The sequence below is a fragment of the Oxyura jamaicensis genome, chromosome 10 (genome assembly GCF_011077185.1).
Source record: "Oxyura jamaicensis isolate SHBP4307 breed ruddy duck chromosome 10, BPBGC_Ojam_1.0, whole genome shotgun sequence".
Lineage (NCBI taxonomy): Eukaryota > Metazoa > Chordata > Aves > Anseriformes > Anatidae > Oxyura > Oxyura jamaicensis.
This window is the reverse complement of record NC_048902.1, coordinates 7813924-7832495: the sequence shown is the minus strand read 5'-3', so window position 1 is coordinate 7832495 and position 18572 is coordinate 7813924. Positions and strand designations below refer to the sequence as shown.

The following is an 18572-nucleotide window of genomic DNA, read 5'->3' as shown; positions in this document are numbered from 1 at the left end:
GGATACCAAAGCTTTTATTTTACTCACATGAGGTAAAAGACATTGGTCATCAAAACTACTGTAGGTTTGAGCGATGCTGTTTGTCTCAGCCCAGCCTGAGATGCACAAAATTCTCAATGCTTTTACAAAGGTTGTCTCAGTGGAAGACCCCTTCAGCTTTTTGATGGGTCCTGCCATTTTCTGCGTAGGTGGGACACAAAGGTGAGGAAATTGAGAGAATGGGACACATGCACACAGATTTCCAAGGCTTGGTTTAGAGGCAGACTAGCTGTATGTCTCTCAGCCTGCTGAAGTGATATGCAGGCTCATCAGGGTCTCAGGGAAAGGCTTTAGGCAGTGGACACACGGAGAGAGAGAATCTTTGCTCTTACCCACTACAGCTATTCCTATCTGCAGTTTCCATGGGACCACTTGGTTTCCAGCTGCACCTTTTTCTCCCAGCAGTGGCAGCTACTTAGACATGAAAGCTTTAGCCCTTTGAAAACTTTGTGAACTCATCAGACCTATGATGAAATCTTGTGAAGATATGAGATACATATCTACGGAGCTTTTAAGAAATTTGTAATTCAGTTACCGAGACTCTCACCTCCTTTCCCCCTGAGCACGTGAACTGTCTCTCCCAGGGAGCAGTGGGTTTGTGCAGGAGGTCACAGTATCTAGTACAAGACTGTAGCATTGCCTGCCACTGAAACCATCGCAAGCCTAGTCATCTTCCTCTCCAGTCACAGTGTGTGATCATACAGCAAATTCTAACAGCAAATTGTACTCAAGCTCGTAAAACCAAGGGGCTGCCAGATTCCTCTTTGTTTTGAGAACATGGAGAAACAACAGAGTGCCTGCCACAGATTACGTTGGTGGAGCATCGCCGGCAGGCCTCAGATGGAAGCAGGATGACAGACAGAGGACGAGCTTCCAGCTTCAGAACTTTCAGAACTCAGATCTATCAGAGTGCAGCAAGAGTAAGGGAAGAGTGGATTAAAATTTCAAGAATCCTGGTGGGGCTTTTTTGCCTCTGATCCAAACTGGCTTCATGATCCGGGAGGTAACGTGGGGAATGTTGAAATGAAGGGACTAGCAGAAAGGACTATGACATCTGTTCCCACCTATGCCTTCACTATTAAAACCAGTGTTTTTTCACCACATTTTCAGCCAGCCAGCCATCTATAGTACCAAAGAGAAAACTATAGGTTGTTCCACTTCTGACAGGACAACATCCAGACAGCCCATATTTTAACAGGACTCAGAGACTCTGGATTCTTCAGCCCTGTGGCATTTAGAGCTTCCTGCCAGCAGGAACAGATCCCTTTGCACTACGAGTGCAAAAACTGATCCCTTGAGCTAACGCAGCACTAGCTCTTCAGGGCATGCAGCAGGCAGGGGGACAGCTCTGTTTTCATACAATAGCAGCTGCTGAGACAGATATGTGCAAACTGAACAATTCAAAGCAATATCACATTTCTAGCTAAGACTTTTTTTTCCCTATGCTGGGCTTCCCACAGTGGATTATTTTGAATCCAGCTTCACTGCCTGATCTGTTTACTGGTTAGGATGTTTATTTTTCATGGAGAAAAGAAAAACAATACATGTTTTATGAGAGCGGCATGAGAACAAAGTATGGGAAACCAAAGGAAAATCCTAAAATGAACTCTTCTTGCCTAGGGAAGAGAACATGGCTGCTCTATCCTAGTATTCCACTCATGTGGAGAAGCTTTGTTTTTGTGAAATGTTACACATGCTCCAAGTTGCTGCAGATAGCTGTACAGCCCCTTCTTTGTCTTACCGTGGCAGGCAGTTATCATCAGTCGTTCAGTGCACAGCACGGCCCCAAGCCCGCAGACATATTGGCTGGAAGTCAGTTGCCTAATCACAGCCACCTATGCTTTAATGCTCTCAGGTTTTGTCCCCAGTCTGCTCCTGCCTCTCCTAAAAAAGGCACAGATCTCATGCACGGCCTGTGTTATACGCTAGCCTGGTGCAGATCTTGTGGATACAGAGGTTATCTAACACAGCTACAGGCACCTATGGTTAGGCAATGGAATACTCCCTTGGCCCCTTAAGCCAGCAGGACTGCTGAGACAACTGAAGTCAAGGCATTTCTATTTTAGTGTCTTCCAGGGAGGAAGTCTTCCCACCTTCTTAGTTATCTGTAACCTGCCGGCTTTGTGTGGAGAAATACTCTTAACCATAAATAATAGCATGGAATAAAATGATGGAGAAGAGCTGCTGAACACACTCACTTGTACGGTTCACTGCAACAAAGCCCTAAGGGCATTTGGCCATCACGACTGGCCACCAGCAGACCTTGGAAGTCAAGCTCCTTGGGCAGAGAGACATGCAAGACGGCAGATGTGCAGCGAGTGGCTTCTGTACAGTGACTGAGCAGCCACCAGCTGGACGGAGGTGAGCCGTTTGTCAGCACATGCCTGTAACCACCGGGTGCCTCCAGGCCGAGTGCCAACGCGCTATCTAGAACACAGCAGCACGAGGGGAAGGAAGTTTCTGCATCTCTGGAGGAGCACAGCTTGCTTGCTGATACACACCGCTGTGAGCAGGCCCTACGCTTGCTCCATCACATGCTTGATTAAAAGCCTAAAGATGTAGAGAGTCTGATCTAGATGTGGAAAACAGTATCCATAAATGCCGTGGGCCTTTTTCAGGTATCCAAGTGATATCAAGTAGTCAACAAACCCTCTGTGTAACCCTTAGGTGCTCCATTGTCCTGGCATCATTGCCTATAGAAGTCCCTCGCTCCCATGTGCACAGAACGGCCACCTGAAGCTCTGAGGATCCTACTCTGCTAAGCAACTGTTTAACACTCAGACACTGTGACACCAAGCTTTTGTGGATGCTGGCTACAGTCACTCCACTCTGCTTCCATCACCTCATCTGGAGAGAATTCTTTTTTTTTTTTTTTTTTTTTTCCCCAAAAAGTGTATAAAACTGTCTCTGTTGGCCACCCTGGCATTGCTCAACTCCCATGTTTCCCAAGGGGCCTAATCTCAGCAAAGAAAGAAAGGGCAGGAGATGACTGCAAGGCTTTTGGCCAGCAAAATCATTCCAAATCCTTGTGTGCCTAGATTTGAAGAGCTTTAAAATCCAGGAGGACTCACAAAATGCAATTTGGCCTTTGCAGAGTTTCAAGAATGAGCCATAAAACTAACTCTGGACCAATTCTAGTCTCTGTTCATACAAATTTACCCATGCACCAGTAACTCTAATGTAACTCCATGAAAGGTAATCAAGTGGTGAAGGTTCCACACTGAAATTACTACAGAAAGGAACTTCTTTCTTGCCAGACTGTAAACAAAGCTTGGGGGAACAGTTTAAATCCTGGAAGAGGAAAGTTCCCAGTTACGCTGAGCAGCTCATATCTCAAGAGTCTGTTTTTAATCATAACCTCTACAACCCAGTTTCACAGCTCGTGCTTTACTGCATGGACAGCAGTTGCCAACTGGATGGAAACCTATGTTGGTATTTTCCAATTGATGGCAAAGCTTTCTGAAGGATATTTGCTGGAGCAGCATGACAGCTTAGCATGATTCTTCCTAGAAATGAGACATAGACATCACTGCTTCCATTAAGTGCACTCACATGCTCTAGACAGTGTGAGTTTCATACCAATACTTTGCTGAGTCCTCACAGACTGTACACGAGGGCTACTTTAGATACAGGCAGAAAAGGTAGTTGCCAATTTTCTGGGAAGGCAAAAGAGTCCTGAACCTACCAGCTTTGACTCTGGTACTTGCCCCCTCTTGCTTGTACCAGCCTTCACATCCACCGTCCACCTTTTCACCCACCCCAGAGTGAGGAGTTGGAAGCAAAGCACCCACCCTACAGTGTTGGCAGGCTCCTGCTGATGCAGAGATATGGCATGAGCCAGCATGCTCTACAACACAGTGCTGTTTTCTTCTCAGCCTTGATGTGGCAATACACAGTTTTGTCCACATCACTGAGACGCTTTGAGCTTGTTCTGCCTGGCACTTTTTGTGGAGTCCCTTTGGTATAGCTGATTGCACAAGCAGGTCCAAATACTCCTTAAATGGAATTTATGTGGGGAAAAATTACAATTTGTATCTTAAAAGAAGATAAAAAATAAAGATAGATCGCTGTTTTCTCCCCTTATGGTTTCATTCTCATCAGTGGGCAGCATGACCTAAATCCAAACCAAAGTGAACTCATTTCAGTTGATGCTTCAGTGCAAGCTGACACGCAGTATAATTGGTACCAACTGAACCAAGATTGTGAAAATGGGGCTTGGCTTAAGGTTAGAGTGTGGAAGGAAAAGATCCCTCTCTTCAACTGCAATATGTGAATTTGAATAATCTTGAACTTGAACCATCTTGAATGCTGAGCCTGGATGAAGGTGTGACTTGTCAGAGAGCAGAGGAGACAGAAAACATCCTGCTTCTCTCCTGTTGTGCTGCTGTATCTCACTGTGTGATGTGTAGAACAGGTGGCTATTTTCTCCACAGCAGTTTAAGAATCACGTTAAGGGGATTCTTCTGCATAGCTATGAAGAGACAAAGTCATTTTTTTGCCACAGATGTCAAGATTTGGACCTATTTTTCTGTTATGAATATTGAGTACAGCCCAGTGAACAGGACATACACTCTGCTAACTCTGAACATCTTCAAAATCTGCTATGATTGGGTAATGCAAAGCTGATAAATGATTTTGCAAAGATAAAAAATTGTCAGATAAGCTTGGAGACTGCACAGAATGAAGTAGTGCTCCTAGCACTAAAATATCGCTCGATATTTCACACACTGAAGAACAGGAAAGTTCTTGGTTCATCATAGGAATGTCTGTTCAAATTGAATCTAACATTTGATAGTGCAGTGGCTGGAACTTTGTGCCAGAATAAGTATGTTAAATTTGGTGTTTCTTTCATTACTGAGCTATGTCCCTGCTTTGTGAATTTACTCAGTTGTTTTCCCCATCATAGGTGAGAAGGTAAGAGAAAAGCAGCTTTCCCCAGAATTAATTTTTTGTGACTGAAATAAGTAAAGTCTACCAGATTCTGCTGGCTCTCTAACCAGGTCTGAGGTGCTTGGGTGTGATGACAATAAGTATTAGTCATGATCACAATGTTATTTGTCCTGTAGATACAGCTGGGTTTTGTATTTGGTTAATGAGTGTTTCCACCCAGAAAGCGAACCAATGACAATTCAAAAAGAAAAATGGTTGCTCTACTCGGTCATTCTTCACAGATGCAGCTGGAAAGAGGGCAATGAGATCTCCTTGTCTGGTTCCGTTGAATCACAGCCCCAGCAATCATAGGAATTGTTCCTCAGTGACTCTCCAAAGGAGACAGGTCAGAAAAAAGGAGAGGCAGAGATCCCAGTTTGAGAAAGCAGCTTGCAGCTCCGCAAAGGGCCTTGCAAACGTCTAGCCAACAGCAGTGAAACTCCACATTGACTTCAAGAGAGGTTAAAAAGTGTTTCAATCCTAATCAAAGCACTTCTGGGTTTTCTATTAAAAACACCCCAAATCAGCTCTGAGTTATGCCCAATACGTTTAATAATAGATGAAACCATAGCAAACGACAACTACAGAATACAAAGCAGACACAAAAAAATGATGGCATAAAAATGAGGAGTAGTGTCTGTGATGAAAAATAAAGTGAAATACACTTAACAGGATATGGATTCATATATAACACACACGGTCACATACAACACCGCATTAGTAACAGCACACATGGATACTCATTACACTGGGGCTTTTCACAGTTCTCCACTTCATCCCAGATGACAAGTAAATGGATTTTTTTACTCTCTTACATAAATTCTCGTGCACACAACATCATCAGCACCGAAGGTCTGGAAAAGAAACAGAAATCAATCAGAAGAGATAGAACCAGCAAATGCTTAACACCATTTTTAATGTTACTTTTACTATAGTAGCTAGTCCTACAGCAGAAATGCAATTTCCTATGCCTTTTGACAGATGAGAGCAAAGAAAGGAGTCATTTTGGAAGAGGAATGCACTGTAGGTGACCTTCTTTCCCAGGCACCATGAATTTTGTCAGAATGATAAATGACCCAGAAATTCCCTTTTTCTATAGTTCCATGGCATGCGTTTATAAATAAACATGAGAAAAGAAAGACAATTTGGAATGTAGTGCTGTTATATTTAGACACATTTGCAACACTTTGAACTGGAAATGGTGGGGGTGGAATTCAGATCAGATGGCATGTTCAAAACGTCTTTCTAGTATTTGCAGGTATAAATCAGAGTAATTCAAATGAAGTCAGTGGAGCAATGTTGAAGAGTTGGTGAGTGTGTATGTATAATCTGTGAGCATAATGCTGCAAGATGTTGACACACTGTACTAGGATATTGAAACCTTCACTCCCAAGCTGTCATGTGGACAGTGTCAATCACAGACTTCTTTCAGGATATGTTGACCTTAAGCAGTGAATTAGTTAACTACAGAAAGAGTCTGAAATGAGGTTGCATAATGGAAAAAAATGTAGTGGAGATCAAACTCATTTCACGTGAGGAAAAAACTATGATATCTCGTAAATATTTGATCACTACACATCTGAGAGTCACTGACTTAATATAATGGCCCATTAACATCCCATTTCTCATGCCAGATTCAGTACCTCAGAGTGCCTTGATTTTCCAGGTACCTAGAGTTGGTCTTATATCATGTTATACTGACTGAAATAGGGTTTCGTATGTATCTGAAACCTGAGTTGGTTTTGGTGTTGTTGGTTCATATTTGTTTGCTTGCTTGCTTGCTTTCAAATCACCTTCTAGTCCTGCAAGTAAAAGGCAATTCAATGACAGCAATATTGCAGTAGAGATTATCAGGGCCTTTAGGCATGAGAGAGACTGTGGCAGCTGCCTGAGAAAGCTACCTAAACCCAAAGTGTTTGTACGTGATTTCAAGTCTGGCAGGCTAAAACTGAAGTAAGCAATTAAATGTAAAGGAAGTACGTGTGCAAGAATGAGGAAATACTGACTACAGGCACAGTAGATGTCCAGCTACACTGACATGGACAGTTTCAAGCTCACTACTAATGAGCTGTGAGGTGGGGTGCTTGGCTGCAATAACTGCCAAGGTCTCACTGGAAATATAATTAAGACCTACCCTGGTGTGTTATGAAAATTCAGCTGGACTTTATTTGTTTTAACGCTTCCTATGCTTGCTTTGGCCAACATCATTTTGAAAGGATTTGGCTTTAAAACCGCTTATGGCATGTATTTTGTTCACTTTACTCAAGAAAAATGCCTGTTAAAATTTTGGATGGTAAGAAATGACAAAGATGTAGGCTTTGCTTTTATGCATAAAAAGAGTTTATCTATCTATCGTTACAAACATTTTTAACTTAAACATAAAAATGTCTGAAGAGGAATATTCAAGGATGCGGCTAGTTTCCTACTGCCTGCAGCACCAGTTGCAAACACCCCTATGGCTTCCTTCAGTATTTCCAAAATTATACACAAATGTGAAATTGCTTCAGCAGGAGCTCTGCCAGAGAAAGGAAGTCAGAATCAAGACCATGCAGGACTTTAGATTGTCTGCATAGACTAGAAGGTCACTGACAGTGATAGTCTTCTGTGGTACATTCAGGCTCTGCTAAGCACACTGAAATTTTGGTCCCTGCTGCTCTTACTTCCATGCTGAAGCACATAAAGAAATGGCTGTGATTGTTGTTGTTATGTACATGGTTTAAATGTGGACTTAGGTAAAAGGTGTTCCCCTACCTTACTGTAACTTACTAGTAATGTTGATAAAACTCCACTACATGCTGCTGAACCAAGCAAAGAGGAACACGTTCAAACGTGCTGCATTCCTTTTCTTGTGGTTAATTGCAGAAGCAATACAGCTGGGCCCAAGCTCAAGGGAAGATCCAAATCAAAAGGTTGTTACTCTTATATCCTTCACACTTAAATCCTTGTATTCAGGGGTAGGATGGAGCAGTTTAAGGTTCTAATTCTAGACTGGCAAAAAGCACGAGTACCTGTCAGAACAAGCAGACTTTAGGGGTTCCCATGACTCAGAGGAGTAGAACTTTTTAATAAAGAGGGAGAACAATCCTGGCTACTCAGGGGTGAAGTTGCAACTCCAAACGGTGCAACCTACCAAGCTGAATTAAATCTAACAAGAAGATGCAGGATTTTCAAACACCACACTCCCACCAGCTTGCAAAGGACCCACATATTTACAAATTGCTACAAGATCAGGCTTCTATCCAAATCTAAAGTAGGGTTTTTAATGTGCAATGACTGCAAATTACAGAAGAGTTTTCTTCACTTAGCTTGACATAATCTGTGGCTAAAAGAGTCCAAATGCACACTGCAAAGAAAGCCCTGCACAAGGGGATAATCCAGCAAACTACCCTTTCTCAGTTCACTCAAGATCTGATGACAACTGACATCATTAGAGATAAAATGAAAATTACAGGGCAGTAGTATATAATTGTATGACTAAAATGCTTTTTTAAGGCCTTCTTAATAAACATTTGCTGAGGAGCCTTTGTGATAAGTGGAACAGTATAATCAGGAAAACTCACTGAAACAATCACTGGCCAAGATCACTTCTGCCACTGTATGCAAAAATCCCATTATCTGCTCGTGACTGACCAACCTGCAGAGCCAACTCTCAAAAGGAAGGCAGAAGACATCAGCAAATAAATGGAGAAGATGATACTACTTAAATGAGAAGTATTTTTCCAGCCTCAGAAAAGGCTTTGCATGGATCCACATGCAGACTTCCATGTGTACACGTGTATCCTGTAAAGCAGAGACACTACTTTACAACCCCCATACTGACTTGTATATGAGGTGACCCTCCTCCTTTTTTAACTGACTGAATTTAAGATCACTTAAATACACTGATCTAATGGGTGGCATCCCTGCCCATGGCAGGGGGGTGGGAACTACATCATCTTTAAGGTCTCTTCCAATCCAAACCATTCTATGATTCTATTATCACTCTTCAAGAAGTATAGAAAAGTTAAATGCTTAGGTAGTTTATCACTGTTCTGTACAAAGTTTAGGTACATCACAAATCTCAGCATTTAGCTGCAAAATATCTTTCCTAATCCTCATTGACTTTTCTCACCTGCTATGTTTAATTTTAGAAGACAGCAATATCATTTAAAAAATGTTCACTCACTCATCTAAGTTCCACAGTTCACCAGTTTTAATCAACTATGTCATGATTTTTCTGGGAAGGGAAAGGAGGATATAAACCATGCCTGAACCCCCCTGCCCCCTTAATGTTCTGATCTTTGACCCTTGCTATAATTGATTCTGAGAACCCCTGTGTGATACATCAACTGTGCAAAATGGGGTCTGAGGCTGTTTTTAAAGCCCCTCTTCAGTAACCATCCACTTTAAAATATTTGTTTTATAGATTAAACTTCTACAGGGGCATGAGCAGCTATGAAAGCAGCAAGGCAGATAACATCAGAATATATAGATGTTTCTCATTTGAATAGCAAACATTCGGAAGCAGTATCCTGTAACTTTGTAAGAGCAGACCTTTTGTTCTTCTGACTTACCCAAGTGATTGATAGCTCATTAATGTCCTTGACAAAAACACACAGCAAGAGTAAAAATGCTACAGACTATAAAAGCAAAGTTAAGGGATGAAAAAGCATGTTACAGCAGCCTAAATACTAGATCTTAATTTTCAGACAAGTAAATGTAAAATGTACTTTTGTATTAGATTCCAATTTTGATTGCCCAAACTCTAATCCAAATGGCTTCTGAGTGGAGTTGTAAACAAGGATATGCTGACTCAAGAATATAGTCAAGACAAACAGATGTGGACTTTGATGGGGATCTATCCTTTCCACCCTCATTTGCTTACATATTCCATGTAATTTTTTTAAATCTAGATTATTCAGTACTTCTGAAAATCAGAAATGCTGAAATCTCAGCAAGTGCATCAGACGAGATTATAATTAACAGCACTGATTAAAGTAGTTGCAATGTTCTAGCACATTTGCAGCACCTTTTTTATAAAGCAGAGCTCAGTCCTGAATCCCTCACTTAGCTGAAAGGTCTCTTTTCTAATGGGACTTTAGACATAAATATGCCATATTGTGAGCCAAATATTATTTATGCTACTAGAAAGAGGAATCTCACTCTCCATGCTGCAAGGAACTAAGAAGAACTAAAGGCAAACTGAACTAGCACCTGAAGGTAAAGAAAACCTTCGCTAACTAAATAGTTTGTTCCCAGCATCTGTGTATCAGAGGAACAGAGGTGCCACGGAAGACCATCATATTGCTCCAAGGGTGTATCTTTGAAGAACACAAGGAACTTCTTCTGCCAGGATGAAAAAAAGATCAATAATTACATAGTAATAAGGTTTCTATTTTAGCTCTGTGGTAGTCATGACAATTCAACACTGATTTTTTTTTTAAATATGGATTAATAAATGCATTTTATTTAACATGCTGTGTTGGAAAGAAAAATCTATCTTTCCACTAGGGAAATGTCATAATTTAATGGACCCCCTAAGCAATGTGGTGCATTAGATCAAAAATTATGTGGCAAACCTCCAAGGTTTATACAGCCACTATTAGCAGAGTAAAACTCATTCCTCACCCCCTGCCTGTTGCCCCAAGCCTATTTCCCATTAATGCCTCATTCTAACACAGTTTAGATTCCTTCTTGCAACTTTTTGCACATGGTATATGAGTTTTATTGATTTCCTCTGCAAATGCATGTAATAGCTAGGAAGGAGACAGGACTTCTTGAAAGATTTATTTGGCTGGAGAAGCAGGAGCAGAGAGTGTGAAAAGTATCAGCCTTACAGAGTTTCTGAACTGCTGCATCACAGGCTCTGCTCCATAAAGGACATTTTTCCAGCTGCAGACATCTAGAAGTTCACAGGAATGTGGTTTCCTTCTGCTTATTTAGGGAGTTTTGCCAGAATAGAAATGTGGAAAGTTTACCAAAGTATCTCAGGAAAAGTGAAGGACCAGAAAGTATTTCTTAGGTAAGTAGGAAGGTTTGAAAAGTGTGAAGATGGGAACCATTAAACATTTGAACTGATATGGGCAGCAAAACTGCAGGAGAGTGAATTTCAGATCCTAAAGAACCCTAAACAAGCTAGGATGATGGAAGGAGAAAAGGGAGGAAGACAAAGACAAGATCTCTTCTCACCGTGATCTTAGTTTGGATGAAGTAAGACATAAATGAGGGGCTGCAGACTCAGACACAAGGCAGATTTCCAAGCATGACATATAATAATAAAATAAAAATCCAAGCTGAACCTTTCTTCACTGGAGTGATGAAAAATCCAAACATGGTTGAGACGCAAGAGATCAAAAGGGATTCCCCAGTCTTCCCACTAAGAGCTCCTATTCCTACTTTGCTTCCTGTCATGGTCGAGGTATGCACCTCAGTCAAACTCGTTGGGTAGTTGAGCTTTTAAAGCCCCAAAGAACAGGCTGGAGGGAATATTCTGGGGTTCTACAATTAGAAGCTACGGAGAATAAATGCAGCATCCCTAACTCCTTTCTGTCTTCCACCAAAGAGGAGGTCTCCCAGAAGAATTAATTTTGTCCATCTTAAGTTCTCCAAATGAATCCTCACACTTATCATCGTAACTCTCAGGAAAACCTCATTACTGAGCTTCAGAGTGACAGAAGATTTTGAACATGTTGACCCATGCATTTAAAAGATCTGGACATTCAATCTCATCAAATTTCTCATCAAGGGGCTTGAAAATTTGTCTTGAGGACCTGGTATTTAATAAAACAGGCCCTAATATTTAATAAAATAAAATAGGCCATTATGCTTCAGAAAATAAGAATGGAATCACAGAATCATTTTAAATGGTGAAAAACAGGAGGAATGATCTCAATCACTTGGAAACATACACTATGTTTTCATAATGGCCACAGTAAAATCCTATTTAGCAACCAATGAACAGGGTCCTAACTTGCAGAAAAGGGGAAGGGGATTGGTCCGGGGAATCAGAAACCAGGAAAATCACTTGGGATCATGATCAGCTAAGCCTGAGTTTCCAGGAAAATAAAAATAAAAATAAAAAAAAGATTAACAAGGTATTTGCATATAAATCAGAAGAATTTCAGCTAAGAGTGCGGAGATGAAGTCACTATTGCATCAAGCGCTAGTGTGGTTGCTGGCAGAACAGCATGTGCAGTTCTACCTTTCACAGTTTAGAAAGTGAATTGATAAATTGGAGGGACTTATAGAAGCACTGGAAGAATGATTCAAATAAAGTTTATTTTACATTGAAGGGATCAAGGTCTTCTAGTAATTTAGCCTAACAAAAATAAGGTTTTTCTAGGAGGTGGCTTCATTGGTGATATAAAGAAAATTATTTGCAATAACAAACATTAGGAATATTATTTAGCTTCTTACAAACACAATATGTAACAGCAGGAAATTGAATCGAGACATGTACAGATTAAAAGTAACATGTATATTTTAGTGGCAAGGCAGTTAACCAATAAAACAACTTATCAGAAGTTATATTTGTGTTCCTGTAACTTGAAATATTTAATAAGAAGGAAGTTTTTCTAATTTATATCCTAATTTGAAAAACAATTCATTCTAAAAAGCTCAACAGGCTCTATTATGCAAGAAAAAAGGCTGGAGGCTTTATAATCTTTGAATTGCTCTTGTTTCTTAACCAACGTCATTCCTTTTCACCATCTGGGTAAGTTCATGTTGCTGATTGCAGGAGGCAGTAGTATTACGACTGGCTTTCCTGCTTTGCTTGCGAATAGTTCACTTAGTTTAACAGCTACCTCACTGGTTTGTTAAGTAATAAACTACAAAACTGTATTGTTAGAAGGCTGGAAAAATTATAGCTGAGAATACATTTTGTTCGTTCCACTATACATAAAGATGAAGCAGAGATCAAAGTACTTTGCCTCCTAAACCTTTTGGATAATATAAAGAATTTCAGTGGTTGAGTGGAAAAAAAAAAAAGAAAAAAAAATCCAGAATTACAGTATTAATTCAAAGGAAACCAGTCTGATTTCATTAACAGCATACACCTCCTCATAAGGGGTGGGTGAACAGTTCCAAGATGTCTGGAATAACATTAACACCTTAAAAGCTTTTTATTTATACTTGGTTAGGTTTGGGTCTTGTTTTTGTTTTAGATGCAATCTTTAAAACAGAGCTCCAACTGCTTTAGAGAAACATTTGTGAGGTTGTTTGTTTTTTAAAGTGCTTTGTTTTTTAAAGTGTTTTTAAGGTGTTTGTTTTTTAAAGTGTTTTTTAAGGTTTAGTTAGTTGGATAGTTCGAAATAAAAACTTTCTGCTTTGATGTCTTACTTGTCACTCCAGCAGCTTGTCTTCCCTGTCCAAGCTGATGAGGCACAAGAGTTCAACCTACTGATTTATCCAGAATTAACTTGTAATAACACATGCAATAAAATGATTCTGAACTCGAGCTGACCTGTGCTACTTGCAACCCACGGAAACTGTTTTCTATATCCAGTTCTAGGCACTTTTTCATTAAAGTCATTCGATGACTGAGGAAATAGTAAAGAGAACTCAACTCTAACAGAAATAAGTGCAATATAAATAAAGAAACTGCATATGATTTATGGCACAAATGGAGAGGCAGTTGCAGAGGTGCTGCTCAGAATGCTCAAAGCAACCCTGCTGCCACATGGAAAGTTACGCAGGAGTGGGGGGATGTTGGCTGACAGCAAACGTGCAAATGAGTGGATTTCTGACAAGCTCATGAGGGCAATTCTGAACTGGATTCAGAGATGATCAAGGAATTGTGGAAGGTGGCAAAGAAAGGGAGTAACTGTGTGTTCTTCATAAACAAAATGAGATTAGAGCATACTAACAACATGCCACATCGCTCCTTATACACCATGTGACTGCGTTTAAGAAGCAACACATTAAACACATGCCTTCTGGAGAAGAAGATTCTCCAGAAATGAGGTCAAACGCTTTGATCTCACTTTCACCAGAGAAAATCTGCAATAAATCAAGCAAATTCTTCGGCGTTATTGTGGAGCAGAAGTGGCCCACTTGTGATTATTTTACCAGTAAAAGTATGGTGAAAGCTGTAACAATAAAATGCAAGTGAGAACCTGCATATATTTTCCCTCATTCTTAAAAAAAATCAAACAGAAAGGAAAGATTGATGTGTGAACTATACTACAGAGAATTTTGAAAATAGCAGTTTTCCAGACAGATTTGGGTAAGGAAAAATACTACGTCATGCTACACAGCAATGAAAGCTGTTAATATGGTGCATGCATTGAGTGGGTTCAAGGTTCTTACCAAAATCAGCTCATCATTAGCTAATTCTCGAGTCCAGTACGTTTTAGGACCATCTCCCTCAATAAGAGTTTGTTTGCAATAGATCTTGTTTTCATTCTCCCAAGTGGCCAAACTCTGCGGGCAAGAAAACCATTAGGTATAACATTAATTATATTCTCTAGCAGCATGAGGCAGAGAGACAGCAATAAGCAGTAGTGAGAATAATTGCTGCAGTAAAGGAGCAACACATAGAGAAAGGCAAAGGGAAAAGGCATCGGTGGAAAGTGGTGAAATCAAAATTAAGGTGTAAGTGGGCTTCCTGGAAATAAGTATATATTAACAGCAAAGTAATTGTAGATGTGTCTTTTCAATGTAGATCAGCATTTGTTTCTAAATTGAAAAGCCATTTTTATAAAATGCCTAATGGTGAAAAGTATTTAAAAAATGTGATGTAGTGTTCAGATTCCCAAACATCTTTGTACACGTTTGATGTGACATGTTATTTACCACTGCAGCGTCCCCTTAGTGTAAAAGCATCAAGAATCGTATGTATCATTTTATGGTCATAAATAATGCAGTATCTGCTTCTTATAACCTTTCATGCTATATGGCACTCTGCCAAGTTAACAGTATGTTAAGCACATATTGTACTAACAAACCAGAATAAATCACAACTAAATTAAAGAAACTTTGTTAGCATTCTATTGTTTGCAATATTTCTTTTTTAAGGCTGTGGGTCTGGAGATTGAAATACCCTCAGGCATTTTTCAAAGCATTTGAATAATGACTATGAAACTACTGAAAAATAATTTAAGAAAACATAGGATTTTGTTTAGCTTTCACAAATAGGCAAGCCCTGACTTTCTGTTGCTTTTCATTCTAGCATTGAACTATTATTCTATGGTGCAATGGAACAGCTGTGCAGAAGGATGCCCTATAATGAATGTGCAAGTAATTGCTTTACAACTAGCACATGGGAGACATTCATTAGTCTGTGATTATATACAAATACTGTGTGCACACATATGTATGCATAAATCCAAGTTAACACTTCCCAGACTTTGCAAGGGGAAAATAAATAAATAAATAAAACCCCTCTCCTTTGATTTAGAAATAGCTGTTCATAAATATTTTTTTTTTCAAAACAGTACTTTTTTCTGGCTGACAAGCTATCTCAAGCGGCAGTTATAGAAGCTATGCCTTTCGGTGCAACTGCATAGGACTCTTCTTTGTCTGTCTGAACAATGGATCAAGTTAGTTGACAGAACAAAACCCTCCACTCCATAGTGTATCACAATCTATCACCAGTCTGCAATTTTGCCAGGTATTGCAAATTATATTCTGAAGTATTATTTTATTATCTGTCAGTTTCTGCACTGTGGCCACATCTTGATTACATATACACAACTGTACCACTCATTCCTGAGACTGGACTGTAAACAATTTCACAACACATGGAAAAAATTTTCTACTTCAGAAAACACATTTCTTTCAGATTTTTCCAACTTTCAAAGCTTACAGCCATAATTATTGTTTTTCCATCTGCAGCTATAAATCCTTCGCTAGAAAGCGGGTCACATTTATTGTGTGTCATTATGCACTAAGACACTAAAATACTACTTTTGCTGAACAAGATAAACTACCAAAGCCAGCAACATTTCCTGAACAAACTGTTAAATATACGGTTAAATATACGATAACTCATCCTAGAGATGAAGTGGATGTTCTAAATCTTCACCATCTCCCAAGACCTGCCTCCCTTTTTCGTAAGTTTAAATTTATAGCAATTGCACTGAAGATAGCAAGTTTATGCTGAATTTTTAATTGTTCAAATGGTCTCAGAAGCTGGCCCAAGAATCAAAAGAGATTATAGCTTGGCAAGAATATTATTTCAACATCACAACATATTTTAAAACCCATATTCTTTATCTGGGACTGCATTCTGGTACTCTTTACAAATTCTTCTCTCTCAGGCAATCTTACAAATGTCAGTGAGAGTAAAGCAATTGGGCAAAGGATTACAAACGCATGTCTTTGTTAACTTTTTTCAAAGACAGCTATGATTAGAGCCCAGTTCTCCAGTACCCCTGACCCCATGTATCTACACCAGCAAGAAGCTGGTGTCAGATGCTGCTGACTGACAGCACCACTATTATACCCCCTCCACAGCCACAGAAGTGGTTACAAAGGGCAGAGGAGCAGGGGCTCACACACTCAGAATCAAACCCAAAACACTCCAGTGAATGCCTTCTAATGCACTTCTGCACAAGCAGATGGTGTAATTATGGCTGGTATAACTCTGGCTGAAAGTCTGTCTTACACCGTTAAAGATTTATCTGATCAGCAAACTGAAGACATGCACTCACAAGGGAATGAAAGATGATTCCAGCCCAAAACTACCAAGTCTGTGGTACTGCTTGTAAGGATGTCCGATTGATTTTAGGACAAAAGTTATGTCAGGCTTGTGCACTAAATCCTGACTCTTGAAGTCTCTCTCACTCCACCATTCCCCATGTTCCCATCAGGGAGGGAGACTGGGGAGATCCTTCTCTGCAGCTGAGGTGTCCAAGGGAGAGTGAGGCAAAGAAAACTGTAAAAAACCTTGCCAGCCAAGGAACTGGCAAGGTGATCCCTGAGCTGTGCCTTCAGGACCTGCAATGCTCTATTGCCTTCAGATTTCAGTTTTACCCTGTCCTGCATGAGAGAGAATGTTGGAAGAGGGAAAAAGGGTGCTGCGACCACCAATAAACGTCCCTCCCCCTCCTCCCCCCCAAGTGTTTTCTGGGATGAAGTGGGTGGAAGACAGCGATGCCACTGTTTGGAGACGTTGGCACCAGGTTTGTTTGTCCTATCTAAGAAGAGATTGGTAATGCAGCTGGATGGGCACAGCATCCCTCATGGCTAGGGCTGCAACTGTGTGTCCGTAAGCGTGCACACATACACCCCACATGCACACACACACGTGCGCGCTTGCTTTCCTCCTACCCTGCACTTTCGGCCATCCACCGTCTCCTCCTCGAAGCTCTCTCCGATTTTGAAGTTGATCTCAGTCGTGCGGACAGTGGTGGAAGTTTTAATGTAGAACTGATCCCCGTCCTGGCGGATCTCCACGTGGGGTTTGGAAGCGGCAGCCACCGCCACCTTCCTGAGCATGGCATTGACACCTGGGCGGAGAGGAGATGAAGCAGAGCCTGAAGCCGCCAGCTCGCCCAGCACCGGGCACCGGAGCGCGGCTGCCCGTTGCCCCCCTCCCCCGGGGACGCGGCCCCGTCCCGTTCCCCGGCTCACCCAGCGCCTTGAGGAGCTCGTCGAAATTCTCGCTGCTCCTCATCTTCCAAGTGCCGGCGAAGTTGGGCATGGCGGGGCGGGCGCTGCGGACGGCGGCGGGGACGCGGAGCTGCTGCTCGGGCTGCGGCACGGGCACCTTGTGAGCGGGGCGGGCCGCGGCGGCGGCAGCACAACGGGGCACACCCCCCCGGCCCCCGGCCCGGCCCCCGGCAGGGGCAGCCCCCCCGGCCCGGCCCGGCCCCGCAGCCCCCAGCCAGCGCCACCCCCCTGCCCTGCCGGGGCTCCCCGGGAAGGGGAGGAACGATCGTCCCGCGCCTGGTGGAGGCTGGGGGGGGGCAGCCGCGGGGGGGGGGGGGGGGGGGGGCTGCCCGGCTGGAAAGCACCCCACGGCTCCTTACCGAGGCTCCTGGGGAAGCTCCCCGAGGTGCTCCCCGCTTGCTGCAATGACCAGCGGTGTGCTACGGAGGAGAGCGCCTCTGCGCCTCGCCCGGTTGTCACCACCTCCTCCAGTGTCTGGCTTCGAGTATCCCGGTGTCAGGTCCGCGATGCTGGACTGAAGCTGCAGCCGATTTACCCACACGGTTAATTGAAGGGGAGCAGGATTCGGCGGGTTAAGGCAGACGGAGTTTTTCTGCTGCTGTTGTGCATAAGGAAATACTCCAGACACTCAGAGGTCTGTAATTCCCCACTCAGACCAGAGCCAGATGTATTGTAATTATAGGAAAAGCTCTGCTGAGCCAGCTTCGTGGTACGTTCACAACCATCCTTCACTTGTTAGTCTCTCAGTAGCGACTTGTTAGTCTCTCTGAGCGACTTGTTAGTCGCTCTGTAAAATGGACAAGTTGGTTGCTTGAGGTATGTATAAAATGTGTTAACTCCTGGAAAATGTACAGATCTAGGAGTTACTTCAGCCATAGGCTAGGCAGCATTCTCCTCTTCCTCCATTTGTCACCCCAGCAAAAGTTTTACTCAAGTAAAGAAGAGCCGTGAGGCAGGACCATAGGGCAGAACAAAACCTTTCTCTGCTAACAGTCCCCCTTTTTCTACCG

The 18572-nt window shown here is 41.9% G+C and overlaps 1 protein-coding gene across 1 annotated transcript; it reads right to left on the bottom strand.

The window, feature by feature from the left end:
* Window positions 1-5498: 5498 nt before the first annotated feature.
* On the bottom strand, window positions 5499-17681 carry CRABP1 (cellular retinoic acid binding protein 1). The gene is made up of 4 exons (XM_035336320.1): window positions 17524-17681; window positions 17221-17399; window positions 14257-14370; window positions 5499-5822 (listed from the first exon to the last, which is right to left on the bottom strand). The coding sequence occupies exons 1-4, from the start codon at window positions 17591-17593 to the stop codon at window positions 5772-5774; spliced, it is 414 nt and encodes a 137-aa protein (XP_035192211.1). The 5' UTR covers window positions 17594-17681; the 3' UTR covers window positions 5499-5771.
* Window positions 17682-18572: the final 891 nt, after the last annotated feature.